Below are 15,443 nucleotides of genomic sequence, written 5' to 3'. Positions count from 1 at the left end.
CTGTGTTTGACTCAGCACACCCCCACCACCATTACATCCCACATGGCTCACTGACTGTCAATCACTCTGTGTCCCAATCCTCACTGCGACCATGTCAGTAATCCACCGGGACTGTATGCGCAGTACAAAAATAATCACTCAACTCCGCAAACAATGTTTTCCTTTATTATACCATTTCCTAAGTGGATTGGATTGATTATACAATCACAGATACACTCCTAAACAGTTGCTTTACTTTTTATAAAAGAAGCAAGAACATACATTAGTAATTTACTATTTTAACGTATATGTACTGTGTGTTGTCTACCATTCCCCTCGCAGTATGTGTATCCAGTTATCAGTCACATCAACACAGACTTGTTCCAGCAGTTTCTGCACCACATGGCACAGTGCGCTGACATGTTCCGTGACACGATCATACATGATATTTGGAGACAGAAGTTTTCTGAACTCTTTCTTGCATGTGATTCCGGAAAGGTTCGTTCTACCGTTTGTTTTGAATTTTTTTTTCTATTAGGTCAGAAACAACAGCGGACACATTATATATCTCAAGCATATGCTCAAAATAAAAATATATGATGGGAGTCAACTTGTGACACCCCCAACACCAATCTGCTATTATTTAGTGTAGTAGCCATTTTAGTTATTGGAGGAAAATAATTCCCATGCCTTGACATATTGCTCTTTGTGTTTTAGATTGGCTTTCTAGACAGGCAGAGGGTTCTTGCCCTCATGGAAATGTTCTATGACGGTATAAACTCTGAGGCGGAGGAGTGGCAGCCACGAAACCCTCGTCAATGTAAGAACGTATTAGTATATACATGCAAGGTACATTTGTTCTGTTTATTTAATCACATTCCACAATGTAGCTGTAGCATCTGTCAATGCATGAGAAATAGATTATGAGTCCTAAGACATGCATGCAGGAAAAAGTACATTTACAGTGCATATTCGTCCACCTGTAAAACAGTTGCATTTACTCCAGATGTATCCGTAAAAGTGAGTATACTTATGACCCACAATAGTGTAGAGAGTTTCTGTAATTTCTATGCTTAATGAACAAGTCAAGGTTGTGAATAAACATTTTTTTATGATGTTTTACTATAGATTGTGAATGTCTCCTGGGATATAAAGTAACAAATACAGATGTGCCCTTATGAGTGAGCTGCTAATTCCCATGCAACTCTGCTAGCATCAGGCAGCGATGCAACTAGGACGCACTAGCACACTGTGCTGATTAATTTGATATGCGACACTTGTATAACTGTGTGTGACTGAATCTGTATATGAAGCACAACGGAACTTGGAATGATAAAAGCTGCGATCGCTACATTGTAGCACTTCATATACAGATTCAGAGACTCAGTCGCACACAGATATACAAGTGTCCCATATTAAATGAATCAGCACAGGCTGCTGGTGCATCCTAGTCACATCACATTGCGATTTAGATGCATTTTCTGCAAAAAAAAGATGCAATCAAATCGCCCGGCACTAGCAGGATCTCACAGGACCTGACATGCCGAGAGGGGTTTTTTGGAGCGACTTCATGTGTAACTAAGGACACATCTGTAAGTGAGAAAGAAGTCAAGTGTGATTGATCCTTCAGGTCACAATTGAATAGGCAACATAGGGCCTGATTCAGACCTACTCGCGAGCGGCTGTCCGCTCGCAAGTGGGTCGATGTTATGGACTGAGCATGCGCACGACGGAGGGAGCTCCGTCGTGCGCATGCGCCAGACGCGACGAGCGAAGGAAAGTCCTTCGCTCGTTGTGTCCGATCAAAGGGGGCGTGCTGTCAATGTTGATTGACAGCACGCCCCCTTTGGTGGGCGTGCCAGGGGCGTGCCTCCCTGACGGGGGCGTTCCCACGGGAACGCCTCCCGTCAAAAGCCGGCCCACTGACATCACTAGTGATGTCAGTGGGAGTGATTTTGGCTCTGATAGAGCCAAAATCACTCCGGAGCTTGCGGTTGAAAACCTCAACCGCAGGCTCCGGCTCGCAAATTCGATGGTCGCGATGGTCTCGACCATCGCGACCATCACAATGCACGCTCGTATAGCCTGTGGGTGGTGACCCACAGCTATACGAGCGTCCAGGAGGACGCTCCATGAAAATGGAGCCCGGCCCTCATTCAGAGCGTGCGCTCTGCTCAGAGCGTACGGCTCTGAATGAGGGCCATAAAATGTAAAACACATTTTTAAAAACCATTATAAAATGTTATTGAGGGATCCTTATTCTAAAGACCATAATACTCGGCAAACCAACGTCTTTGTAAAGGAAGGTCCGTAACTTAAGGAATAATTAGTTAGGAGTGCTTAAGGCTGTGTACACATTAGGCGATATATTGGACGATATGCCATTTGAGACAAATTGGAATGACATATCGTTAACATTGCATAGTGTATACGCCCAATCATACGTTCACTTGCATCGTTCATCGCATCCTCCCATCCGATGTGCTGCACGTCAGATGGGAAAATGTTGTGAACTATGTGGTACAGTGTGTTTGCTCAGCTGGAAGACCACAAGATATATTGGTTCAATCTTCCTCTGAAGACGTCACCTGAACTGCCAGTGATCTATACAATGATTGCATTGTGTGTACAGGAAAGATTGATTGGATACAATGCTCTAACATGATATATCGTGCCATCGTTTGGAACATTGCTAATGCTGGCCATACACGCTACAATTATCGGGGCGATCCGCCTGATATCGGCGGATCGCCCCGATAATTGTAGCGTGTGGGGGGGCGACCGAGGGTTAAATATTGCTTGGTCAGGCATGCCGGATTGTCCAGCATGTCCGTCCGATGCGATATTTCCCGGTAAACTGTCGGCCGCGTCGGGCAGTGTATGCCCAGCCGCGGCCGACAGACAGACATTTCCTCTGTTCCTTCCTACGGAAGGAACAGGGAAATGTCTCCTCCCCCGGGGGCGGTGCGCGGATGTCGGACTGATACAATGTGAGAGAAATCTCACAGTGTATGCCGGCGACATCTGCGGCTGGCAGCCGGCCAGATAAAATGTCTGTCGGTCTGACAGACATTTTATCTGGCCATGTATGCCCAGCATTAGTGTGTACGCTCTATATCGTGTGTTCTGGGATGAAAGAGAATGGGAAAAACCATCACGTTTTTTGTATGTTGTTCTGATGTGTACCCGGCATTAGTTGGGGAGAAAAACAGTGTAGCTGTCAGGCACCAGTGCATACAAGGATCTGACACTGTTCTGTGGGAGAGAGGTGTTCAAGTAGGGTGCTGAATCATGGAAGGAAAGCCCATTGAAGTGGTGTTAATGGAGAAACGCACCTGGATATTGTTTGTATGGGCCCTGGCAAGATGGCGGCCACTAGAGGGCAAACAGAAGAAGGAGGCATCAGCAAACTGGTGACGCCCAGCATTAACCCGCCAGAGTTAGTGAGGTGGTTGCCAAGAAAAGAGGTGAGGAACACCCTCCGGGACCCACGATACCACCAAAGAGGCCGCCTTCCCTGGCGGTGAGTGAAATGGACAATTGCCCAGATTTAATGCATTCAGTATTTAAACTGGAAGTTTACACAGGTCCTCATTATCTTGAAAAATACTTCTTGAAAGTTGAAACGCGTCGCCAGGGTTGACCTCTTTAGTGCACATGCGCAGTATGGAAATAGGTATCTTACACAAGAAAAACATGTACTTACAACTCTAAATGCATTTAAATGCATACATTATATACAGTATAAAAGAAGTAATGGAGGCATTCATCATGCTTCACTAACAAAAGTATCACTTCTGAAAAGCTGCTCTTTTTGTTGAGTCAGCTTTCGGAAAAGTGATACTTTTCCCCATGCAGCTGAGGTATCCACAAGGATTTCCTCACTGCTGCATGACTCTCCCCTCCTCCCTCACTCTCTATTCCCCTGCTGTGTCTCGCCTCCTCCCTCACTCTCTATTCCCCTGCTGTGTCTCGCCTCCTCCCTCACTCTCTATTGCCCTGCTGTGTCTCGCCTCCTCCCTCACTCTCTATTCCCCTGCTGTGTCTCCCCTCCTCCCTCACTCTCTATTCCCCTGCTGTGTCTCTCCTCCTCCCTCACTCTCTATTCCCCTGCTGTGTCTCGCCTCCTCCCCCTCGCGGCGCCTCCAGTGTCCAATTCGGTACCCCTCCCAACCACCCTGGTGTCTGTTCCTCCTGGTGTGTTTGATGCCTGCCGGGATACCAACCATCGGGATACCGCTGTCGGTTTTCTGACTGGAGGAATCCTGACAGCCGGCATTACATGCTCATTCCGCAAATAACATAGATTGATGTTGTTTCATGAGCGGTAGAATAAGCTTGACCTACAGTATTTAAGAATATGCCCAATTATTTTGCATGCAATTTAACTTTTTTCTTTGTTGCTTTAGGGCCAGTAATTGAACTGGGTGAAATGGAACCAACTGACTTCTGGGCTGATTTCCAAGGAGGGGTTACTCCATTCGAGGAGTATGAAGATGAGCCAACTATACCCAGCGAGTCTCTGCCTGAAGTGGGTGACCACAAAGACACAATATCTACTGAGGAGCCAGGTATTTGTTAGGCAGAGACAATAACAGATCATCAGATGTCGCAGGGGCGTTTCTAGAGAGGAGGGGGCCCGTCGCCGGAACACCGACCCCCGCCATCCTGATCATTCTCTGACGGGTAAGTATAATACTTAGCCCAGAGATGGGGGGGGTTAGGTTTAGGAACCCCCAGGGGGACTTAGGGTTAGGCTAGGGGAATGGAGAATTAGGGTTAGGCACTAGGGGGGGAGGTTAGGTAGTGCAGTGTGTCAGAGCCGTAATTATACTTTTTGGTGCCCTGTGCCAGAAAGAGCATTGGCGCCCCCCTCATGTTTCAAAGGGACATAATGCACCCAAAAAAGGGCCATGGCTTCATGGGGAAGGGCCAGGGAAGAGATAGGAGAGGCCAGGGGATGAAATAAGAGGAAGCTACAAGCAAGAATGATAATAAACAGAACTTTGACAGGCCCAAACAGCGCCCCCTGACCTATCTTGCCCTGTGCGATGGCACCGGCCGCACTACCCTAGCTATGGCCCTGCAGTGTGTTATTAGGCACCAATTACAGTATGTTATTAGAGACCAATTGTGCAGTGTGTGTTATTACTTACCAACAGTGTAGTGTGTTATGAGATACCAATAATGTAGTGTGTTATTACTTACCAATAGTGCAGTGTGTTATTAGGTACCATTAGTGCAGTATATTATTAGATACCAATAGTGCAGTGTATTATTAGGTACCAATATTGCAGAGTGTTATTACTTACCAATAGTGCAGTGTGTTATTAGGTACCAATATTGCAGAGTGTTATTACTTACCAATAGTGCAGTGTGTTATTAGGTACCAGTAGTGCAGTATATTATTAGATACCAATAGTGCAGTGTGTTATTAGGTACCAATATTGCAGAGTGTTATTACTTACCAATAGTGCAGTGTGTTATTAGGTACCAATATTGCAGAGTGTTATTACTTACCAATAGTGCAGTGTGTTATTAGGTATCAATAGTGCAGTATGTTATTAGGTACCAATATTGCAGAGTGTTATTACTTACCAATAGTGCAGTGTGTTATTAGGTACCAGTAGTGCAGTATATTATTAGATACCAATAGTGTAATGTGTTATTAGGTACCAATATTGCAGAGAGTGTTATTACTTACCAATAGTGCAGTGTGTTATTAGGTACCAATATTGCAGAGTGTTATTACTTACCAATAGTGCAGTGTGTTATTAGGTACCAATAGTGCAGTATGTTATTGGATACCAATAGTGCAGTGTATTATTAGCTACCCATAGTGCAGTATGTTATTAGATACCAATAGTGCAGTATATTATAAGATACCAATAGTGTAGTGATATCAAATATATTATTATTATAGTGACATCATGTTAGATGCATAGCATATACAGTAGTAGCGGCAAATGTTTTGGTAACAATCTCTTTTTCACCACCATCTTAAATATTTACTAAGTATTTTCACTAAGTGACACCACTTGAGAAAGGGATTAATCCTGATATGTTATTCATTACAGTTTACATACAGTCTGACTGTTATATCACTATGCTTTCAGTATGTACTCTACTGGACAACGGTGGACACCCCATTTTTTATTTTTTTATTTAAATTGAAGTGATTTAAGTCCAGTGATTAACATGAAATGGTACAAAGATAAGCGGTAAACTAATAGAGGTTAAAAAATGTTTAGGTTAGCACAAAATGAGACAATTTCAAAGTCATAAAAAAGGCAGTTTCAGGGAACAAGTAATGGCTTAAGAACTTACTGCTGTTGAGCAGTAATATGAGGCAGTGGCAGTGAACTACTGAGGACTGTAAGAAGGTCTAATGGACCAATTAATCAAAGTTTAAATCTATGGTTTATAAGGCAGGATTTGTATACTCTGTCGAGTAGGTAGATGGGTGGTTCCTCTATGTGTATTTACTTAGCAGTGGCTTGTGAAAGTTGCATGTTTAAACTCAAAATTTTAAAGGGCAATGCTTTTAATAGCAAAACACAGCATGTTTTGTTATTAAAAGCACTGCTATTTTAAATGTCAGGCTTAGGGGCCTATTCATTCATTTATTTATTTATTTATTTATTAATAGTTTCTTATATAGCGCAGCAAATTCCATTGCGCTTTACAATTTGAATCAACATTAACATTATACTGGGTTGTACAAGACATACATACATAAAAGACATACATAAGGGTAAGAGGGCCCTGCTCGCAATTCATCATCACTTATTTTTCACAAAAGCATGTGATAATTAACATTTTCACATACTCTTGTAAAAAATAAGTCAGGGCCATTCATCAAGTTCCGAAAAAGCATTTTTTTATGAACTTGATGGTGTTACTAAGATGGCGTTCAGCCCCCGAAAACCTTCAAGGCCTGCTGTTTACAGGCTGCCATTCCGATCCCTCCCTGCCTTGTCTACAATGCAGAGCCCCAGAGCTGAGAGCACCAGGGCACTGCAGACATGTGACCCGGCTCACCGAAAAAAGGCTGGTGATACGGAAGAAGTGAAGGGGATGCGGCAGCAGGGGTGATTGGACACCCACGGTGGTGATCGGAGGGGGGAGGGGGGATCGGACACCTGCGTGGGGGAGGGTAAACTCTGGAATTGCAGCGGGTAGTTGAGTGCAGGGAGAGGGAACACCCCGGGGCCCCTCAACAGCACACGCAGACCCTCTGGAGGCTTGTCACTGCTCCTGCCTCCATCTACAACATTGCCAAGGGCTCTTCACCACTCCTCTGTCTGCGCTCCTCGGCGCTAGCAGAGGAGCGCAGGGAGCATGGAACTTAGAACAGGCTACGGGAAGGGGAGCACAGGGAGAGGGGATACCGGGGACATGCAGCGCGCAAGGGAGTGCAGGAATAGGAGAAAACAGAGGAGAGGATAGAGGCAGAGGCTGTGGATAGGAAGAGGGGTAGACACGGGCCAGAGGCTGCGGGCTAGGAGGGAGACATCATAGATAAAGGGGAAAAGTCCGAAATGCTGCTCCGCAAAAAGAGCAGCTTTTCTGAAGTGATACTTTTAGTGAATGAGGCATGATGAATGCCTCCTAACGGTACTTTGAACACGCAGCGAGTTAAAAAAATAATTATCACTAATGATAATTGTGTAATGATGAATTTCCCTTAAACACACCGGGAAGTTTGTGATTTCAACTGTCAAAGATTGAAGAGGAAGCCTGATGATCTGGGGATCTTTTGCTGGATCCTGAGTTGGTACCTTGTACAGAATGACTGTCACCCTGAACTTAAAGGGTTACCGTGGAATTTGCAGCGCTACGCAATACACTCTGGTCTACGTCTAGTTGATGAAGAGTTCATCCTAAGATAATGATCCAAAACATATCTCCAGTCAGAACTACCTTTAAGTAAAAAGAACAAAACGGTAGGCTTGAAAATCATGGAACGGTTGACATTTTGACTGTCAACAGCATAACTTACTGGGCAGCTAAGGTGGTCCATTGGATTTCCCCACTAGTGTGACATACGCAGGATGCACCCATGTGTTCCAGTGTGGAGCCCATAGACTCAGGGGCCCCTCCTCTTGTCCTTACTATGGCTAGAGACTGAAGTCCTGCTTAGGGAAACGTGAGGTGGGCACCTGGGATGGGCCTTTGATTGTACTTTACCAATCCTTAACACTTTTGTATGCTTCAGGGAGCTTTGAAATTGTAGTCTGACAAAGGCAAGCAAACGAGCGTCAGTTAGACTGCATGTAGTTGGACTATCAGCATTAAAGTGCAGTTATTGGGCTTTGCGAATGCTTATTAAATGCTTTAAAATAATGCCTCACCTCTATTGCTGAATCTGCACCAAACAAATTTGCATAGTAAATAGCATAGTAATTCTCACTGACATGTTGTGTATATTTACAGGCTTTACAGATATAGCACACACAGCAGAGGATGAAAGAGCCCCACAGGCTGAAGACAGCAGCAGCAGTGTCTCTCACATTATTGAGGGCAAACCCTGGTCAGGTGACTACTACTAGAGCCTAGTACCATCTAACTGCATGTACAAAAATATAAATTAATGCTTATTGTTCCACAAATAATTGTTAAGGCTTTATATATTATAGCTCTACCATTATCCCATCGTTACCGTTTCCTTAATTCAGTGGGTTCTGGCACTTACAATTGCAGACCACTCATGATCAGCCACCATAATGATCTCTGAGTACTGGAGTATTACCACATCAGTCATGTCCAGCCCCGAGCTCATCTCTTTCTAGTTGTGAGTTGGATCCCCTGCTACTTAGAACTCAAAAGAGGTCCAAACTGTTGAATATGAGTAAACAATTGGTGTCCCAAGAAAGGGACCCACATAATAGTAGTAGTATGGGAAAAGAGGAAAGGGTAGCAGGCCTGAAAGGTAGAAAAATATTTATTTAATTTAGGTCATGTGCTTGGAACTAAAGTCTGTAAATCTGCAAACCACTAAGCACATAGGGGGAAATTTACAAAAGCCTCTTCAAGAACAATAGTACCTTGTGACACACACAGGGGCATACCACAGTTCTCGCTGTCGGAGGCTAGTTTTTTGTTATAGTGGTTGAATTGTAAGGTCAAACTGGCCTTCTCGCTCCATGCATGTGTCACTGTACATTCGCAGGGGCTCCAGATGACTAAGTAACTGGAATCGATTTGCATAGCTGTCATCATAATGTTAATTTGTAACAATATATTTAATAAATAGGTTCCATAATGGTGATCAGCATTGCATTTTCTGATACGATACAATACAATACAATACAGATGTGGGAACAGCCTATAAGTTAACATACCTGTCCCGACTGAGTTCTCAAGCATTGCATAAAATATGGGGTCCTGGCTACATCTGCCATCTACAACTGGTTAAGTCAAGGTTCTTCCAGCATTCAAAGCTTTCCAATTGAATGGGCGAATAGTGTGAGAGCAAGACTGGAAGGATTTTGAATGTCTTAAGGGTAACTCCACTTTCATGCAGTTTTCTATCCAGGGGTTAAATTTGCTAAACATTTCTTATTTGCCATTTATAGCCCCTTCCTCTGTATAGCTTTTTTTGTGTATACAATCGTAGAATATATTTGTATTAGTAGCTCCTGCCAACATTGGCATCTGCTGTGTCACCTCACTGATGTCACTGAATTGAGTACAGTAAAAATACAACCATGTAACCATGTTTTAATCATTGTGTATCTTTGTAGGTGATCTATTGACTTCCGATCTGGCTATTAGGTACAGTTCGTATGGGAATAGAAGTCATGATGAGTGCTGTGACGCATCCTCTAAATTCACAGGTAATTATCACATATATAGGTACCCACACACTCGTAGGTGGCTAGCTTTGCATCTGGATTTTCAAGTTTCTGGAGGTCTGTTACTGCTGTCAGAATATGGCTGCACACACAGGAAAATAGTGAACATCTTCCAACTACATTTACCAAAATACATGATTAGATTTTGTTGTTGGGCATCTTGGTATTTTTGCGCTGTACCTACTGTGATTATTGGTCCCATTGCTTGATTTCACTGCAAATATTGCAGCAGGCCGCAGCATAAATCTGTTGTTTATCCAAAATTTGCAACACTCAGGTTTCCCTTATGTAGTTTCTATTTTCTGTTACATGGTATTACTCTAGCCTTATTACTTTGATTATGAATAAAGCATTTACATGTTCTTCAAACAGTCACTTATGCTCAGGACCAGCTAAATACACTTTATTAACAAAATTCTGGTGATCACTTGGTTTATTTTAAAAGGGTTTTCCAATGACTTAAGTGGTTTATCCAATTCTCTCTCAACTTCTGCCAAGTACATACTGTAACTTTAGCTTTCTATGTTTTTGACAATGGTCTTTATATTACCTTGGCAGTGTTATATATTATTTCCCTCCTGGATGTGACACATAACTGCTCTATAGTAGTGATGGCCATCACCCATCGATGGTCAACAACGATCGATCGTTTAACACTGATGGCCAATGGAATTACCATCAATAGCGGAGATCTAATGGTTCTTCATCATCAGTGGCAAACTGGGAACTAATAACCAATGTTTTTATTTTATTTTTTCAGTCGGCACAGAGCTTAGCTCCGACCCCCCATGTCTCGATAAGATACACCCCTGACGCTCATTGGCCCAGAGCCTGCCATGCCCCCCAGTAACAGTGGTCATCGAGGGATATAAACAGTCGATGGTACGCTGATGATGGTGTCATGCCATCAACGGTAATCACCACCATAACCATAGATAGCAACCATCGATGGCGAACACACCAATGGCCATCCTTACTCTATAGCAGGGGTTCCCAAATGTGGTCCTCAAGGCTCTCCAACATTTCAGGTTTTAGAGATATCCATGGTTGAGCACAGGTGTTAAATCAAATTGACTGAGGTACTAGTTAAGTCACCTGTGCTCAACCATGGATATCTCTAAAACCCGACCTGTTGGGAAGCCTTAAGGACCATGTTTGGGAGTACAAAAGATGTTCTCACAGGCAGTATGTCTCGGAGGTAAGATTGTAACTTGGGTATATAAACACCTCAAAGATATCATGTAAATGTAATCTAATCAGTCCTAAGATCATTCTCTACAGAGAGGATTCCAATTAAACTTGCAGCTGGTCCACGTGTATTATTAAATTTGCCTTTTTAGCCATTGTAAATGGGTAAATCATGGCTGGGTACTTTTTCTAGCTTGGACTCCAAACACGTTACCTGAATCTATTGGTTAATAAGGCATTGATTACTTACACATTATACATTCTTTACTCTATCTCTATTTTTCATCTGGATACAACTTTGGGGATTTGAAGGGGCGTCATAGGGAGAACAAGTACCAGGTTCCAGAGTCATTTCATCACAAATGTACATATATATTAGACCTTTTTATTACTCAGATGCTTCCAGACTATAAACCTTGTTTATGTGCACTCGTGTGTGCAAGATTGGTAAAACTGATCTTCTCCAGCTGTACAAGTGGATTTGTTGTACAAAGTATGTGCTTCAATTAAAATTGCTATTCCTTTATGGTCTATGCCACATGAAATTAGTGCATTATATAGCATCCAAAGTTCACTTTGATGTGGTCATTTACAGATACTCTTGTGTTTCATTTATCTGCAAGATCAAAAGGAACTTCTGGCAACCAGAGTGTAAATATAATCTGTCCATTCTAGAACAAAATGGGTTCTTGGAATTACTCTGGCTCAGAAACAGGAGCTTATAATAAAATGAACATTTTGTGTCTGCAATGTGACTGCAATCTCCTAGTTAATTTTTTTCTACTTTCTTTTGAACTTAAACTTACATAAAACTGTTATTACTGCTGCTATGATGGAGGGAGGTGGTGGGAATAAAACTAAAGTGCTATTTGAATATATTATGAGATATCTAGAATTAATTTAAAATGTTATTCCACGAAGCTTATCTTTTCCGTTACCCTGCTGCAAGTCATAGCTAGATGTGCACATTCTATACAGCTGGAGTAAATAAAGAGCAGATAAAGTATAATACTGTAGCATACTTTAAGTGGCAAGGCAACAATATTGTGAGCTGAAACCTTATTCATAAGACTGCAGCCAATCAGTTCACTTGGGGTAATGACATCTCTAAAGCTGGGTACAAATTTAACGATGTGTGTACCCAGCGATGCGAGGGACGACCGCAGCACCGACGGGTTGACACACCAGATGGCCGGTACACATTACACGACCCGTGTCTGACCGTTCAATACGTTGGCACCAGCCGCATCCCGCTGCATGGGATCGTCAGTCGCATTGTAAAATTGCGCTGTATGTAAGGCCGACCTGACGATGCGGTTGACGACCTAACAGTGGCACGCTTGGTCGTAAGTAGTACGTTCACACTGGACGATATTGACGATGTGTCGACCCGATTAGTCGGATCAGATGACATTTCATCTACATATTGGCTGATGCGTACACAGCTTGAGGCATGGGGCACAAAGTGATGTCACTAGTTACAAATGTATTGAGAGGATGTATATTGCTTCACTTGACAAAATTACTTATTTATTTCCGTATAGACATTAAATACACCTAATAATTTACAATATACTTGATATGGGTCTGATGAAAATATGTTGCTGTATTAAAATATATGACTAAATGAATTCTATTTTTAGATTTACGCACTATCATCTCGGATATTAATAGCCGTGGCCCATCACACATTCCCAGTGCTTTCAATGGCAGCGCTGTCAACGTGCCCCAGTTTGTGCAGCTGATGGAGACATTTGTGGGAGAGCGAGCCCCGCTTGTAGCCGTGGAGAGGCTTACCTCCTTTATACAGAGGGAATACGTGGAGACAGAAGAGGAGAAATTTGCATTGTTAGCTAAAGTAATTTCCTTGGTCATAGTCCATTTTCTGGACTAACTGTATTAACATATAGCTGCTGATTATTTTTTGGGGATATGCTTATTTGCAAATTACTAATGCGAAGCTGGTAAACATAAAATTGTCCATGTGTTTTTTTAAAAGCCCCTTGTTATTGCTATATGCAGCTTATTATCCTGTATCACCCTTTTGTTCTTTATCCACTGCCCCTCATTTTTTATTGTCTAACATGGTACAATATATTTTGCTGATAACCATCATTCATCACTTCCTGGTAGGTACGTCGTGACGCACTTATAGCACAGCAGAAGCTTATCCTACAGGCTCTCTTTGAGAAATGGGACAATGATGGGTGTGGATTCCTATTGTTGGAGGAGATAGAAGGAGTACTTGCAAAATACAAGGACGGGATGGAATCTGAGGTCATGGTTAAAGGTAAAATGAACTCTTATATATCACATCAAAGCCCAATGCACTTCTTTTAAGACCACCGAGTTTACTGATGTAACCTGTGCAGTTCCTTAGGTGTTATGTACCACATGTATACATTGTGCTTTTGATTCCATTGTTAATTCTTTAAATGAGGATTGGCCAAGCAGTATGTTAGGAGAATGTTTAAATTAATGCATCTCCTGTGACCTTGTCTCTCTGGACTTCTGGTAGATGTCTTTAGTTGTGTCAGTGTAAGGTCTCACCTCAGTATCTGATCTGGATTGGAGTTCTACCAGGAGTCTACTCAGGAAACCCCTGCCAGACTCACTACTTACACAGTCACTCATACAGTAAAACACAGAGACAAACCCAAGCAGAGGGAAAAGCCATCTGGCACAGGTATTAACAAGAGAGCATATGGTAAAGTCCTCATAATGGCTTTGGGAGACGGTATAATTATGAGGAGCAACTTTTTGACCAGGCAGGTTAATTAATTATTATTATGCATGTAACATGCCAATAAAACATGATATTTCAAATAAGTTTCATGACAGACAGGTATACATACCCCTCTTTTTTTAACTCAAATAGTTTTTTTTAAAGAGAGAACATTTTTACATTATAGATCATACATATCAATAAACCATTGTTTATGGCAATAACAATATGGCCTTACATTCTGTACTACAATCTGCAATACATTATATAACACATAACAAAATTTAATTAAATGATATGAAAGGAGAAAAAGAGAAAAGAAAATAAATGAATAAAATACAAAAAGAAATAAAAAAAGGGGAAGATAAAATAAAGAGTACACACACCTACTAAAATACATATAAATTAGCACAAATAATATTACTGGTTTGAAAAGTAAAGGAAATACTAGCTGAAGTCATCATCGAGACATCAGTGTCTTAAAAATCAGACCTGGGCCACCATTGAATCAGTGGGGATGAGGTTGAAGCGGAATATTTAAATCCAAAAGTTTCCAAAGCTTCTTTCAACCCTAGACACTATTTTGGATAGAAGAGGGGGATCAGATCTTTTCCAGTATTGTGCTAAAGCCACTCTTGTAGCTATAAAAATATGTCCAATAACATATTTGTTATGGGCTAGTACTGATAAAGGAAAATAATGTAAAAGAGCAATTTCTGGAAGTTGTGGTATGACCTCCGAAGTGACCTGGGCAATTAACTGAAGTACTTCTGCCCAGAGAGAATTGGTTAAAGGGCAAAACCAGGTGTGCCCTCGGATCACCACTCTTTTTTTTTAAACATCTGTTTAGTCGTTTTATAACAGACAAATAACAGTAGAAGAACAAACAAGCTGAAGAGCAAAAGTAAAGTACATACAGAGCTATTAATTAAAACAGTGTGATATCACAACATACAGTACAGTAAAACCATACAGCACCCGCAAAAAAGCTATATATGGAGAATAGAATAAATAGCTCTCCCAAATACACGTTTGATGAGGTAAGTCTGTAAAACCAAAGTAGAGTAGCTCCCTACAGGAAACAAACATACAGTACAAACATTTAGCTCCTAAATTACAAAGAAAGAGAAATGAAAAATGGATAATGAAATTAAATTAAATCAAACCATATAAAATAGCAATAAATAACAATAATAAATAGAATAATAATAAGAATAATTATAAAATACATAATAAATCAAGAAAATCAGAGCAATAACAATGACAGGTGAAACATGAGGTGTAAACACTGTAAGAGGCATGCCTCCCACTTCTCTACCAGAACCATCCTCCCAACTCGAAAATAGTGTCAGGGTGGCTATAGCAACCCACAGGATTAGTTCAGGACATATTTCTTTAAAGATACCATTAGTAGTCTCAAAAAATTCCTCAGAGCCAGCCTTTTTGTTTTGTTTCCAAGAAAACTGGTAGTGAAAAACAATTCAGGTGGGGAAGAGAAGTAGAGGGCTTGCACTACAGGTGCTCCTGGGTGGGCAGAATGCTTGTAATATTGACCATTTTACTGAGGGTGTGGAAGCTGGTCACATAACTGACCAAAGCTATTTCCCTTTTGTTGACCCGCTCTGTTGCTCTCCATGAGGAGCGGAGGATTGCCCTCTATTGTCCACACACTTCTTTGTTGAGGAGTCCATGTC

General features: G+C 41.8%; 1 protein-coding gene across 2 annotated transcripts in view; it reads left to right on the top strand.

Moving 5' to 3' along the window:
• EFCAB5 (EF-hand calcium binding domain 5) overlaps positions 1-15,443 on the top strand; it is a 75,077-nt gene that overhangs the window by 11,648 nt on the left and 47,986 nt on the right. For both annotated transcript variants that reach the window (XM_088477800.1, XM_088477801.1), the window contains exons 6-12: positions 322-477; positions 697-799; positions 4,389-4,550; positions 8,416-8,517; positions 9,726-9,818; positions 12,668-12,882; positions 13,158-13,314. In XM_088477800.1, the coding sequence (XP_088333926.1) occupies positions 322-477; positions 697-799; positions 4,389-4,550; positions 8,416-8,517; positions 9,726-9,818; positions 12,668-12,882; positions 13,158-13,314 (988 nt within the window). The remainder of the gene's footprint in view (positions 1-321; positions 478-696; positions 800-4,388; positions 4,551-8,415; positions 8,518-9,725; positions 9,819-12,667; positions 12,883-13,157; positions 13,315-15,443) is intronic.

This window comes from Taudactylus pleione, unplaced genomic scaffold (genome assembly GCF_031769625.1).
Source record: "Taudactylus pleione unplaced genomic scaffold, aTauple2 ptg000203l, whole genome shotgun sequence".
Classification (NCBI taxonomy): Eukaryota; Metazoa; Chordata; class Amphibia; order Anura; family Myobatrachidae; genus Taudactylus; species Taudactylus pleione.
Note: the sequence above shows the minus strand (reverse complement) of the source record. Positions and strands in the feature narration are given on the sequence as shown.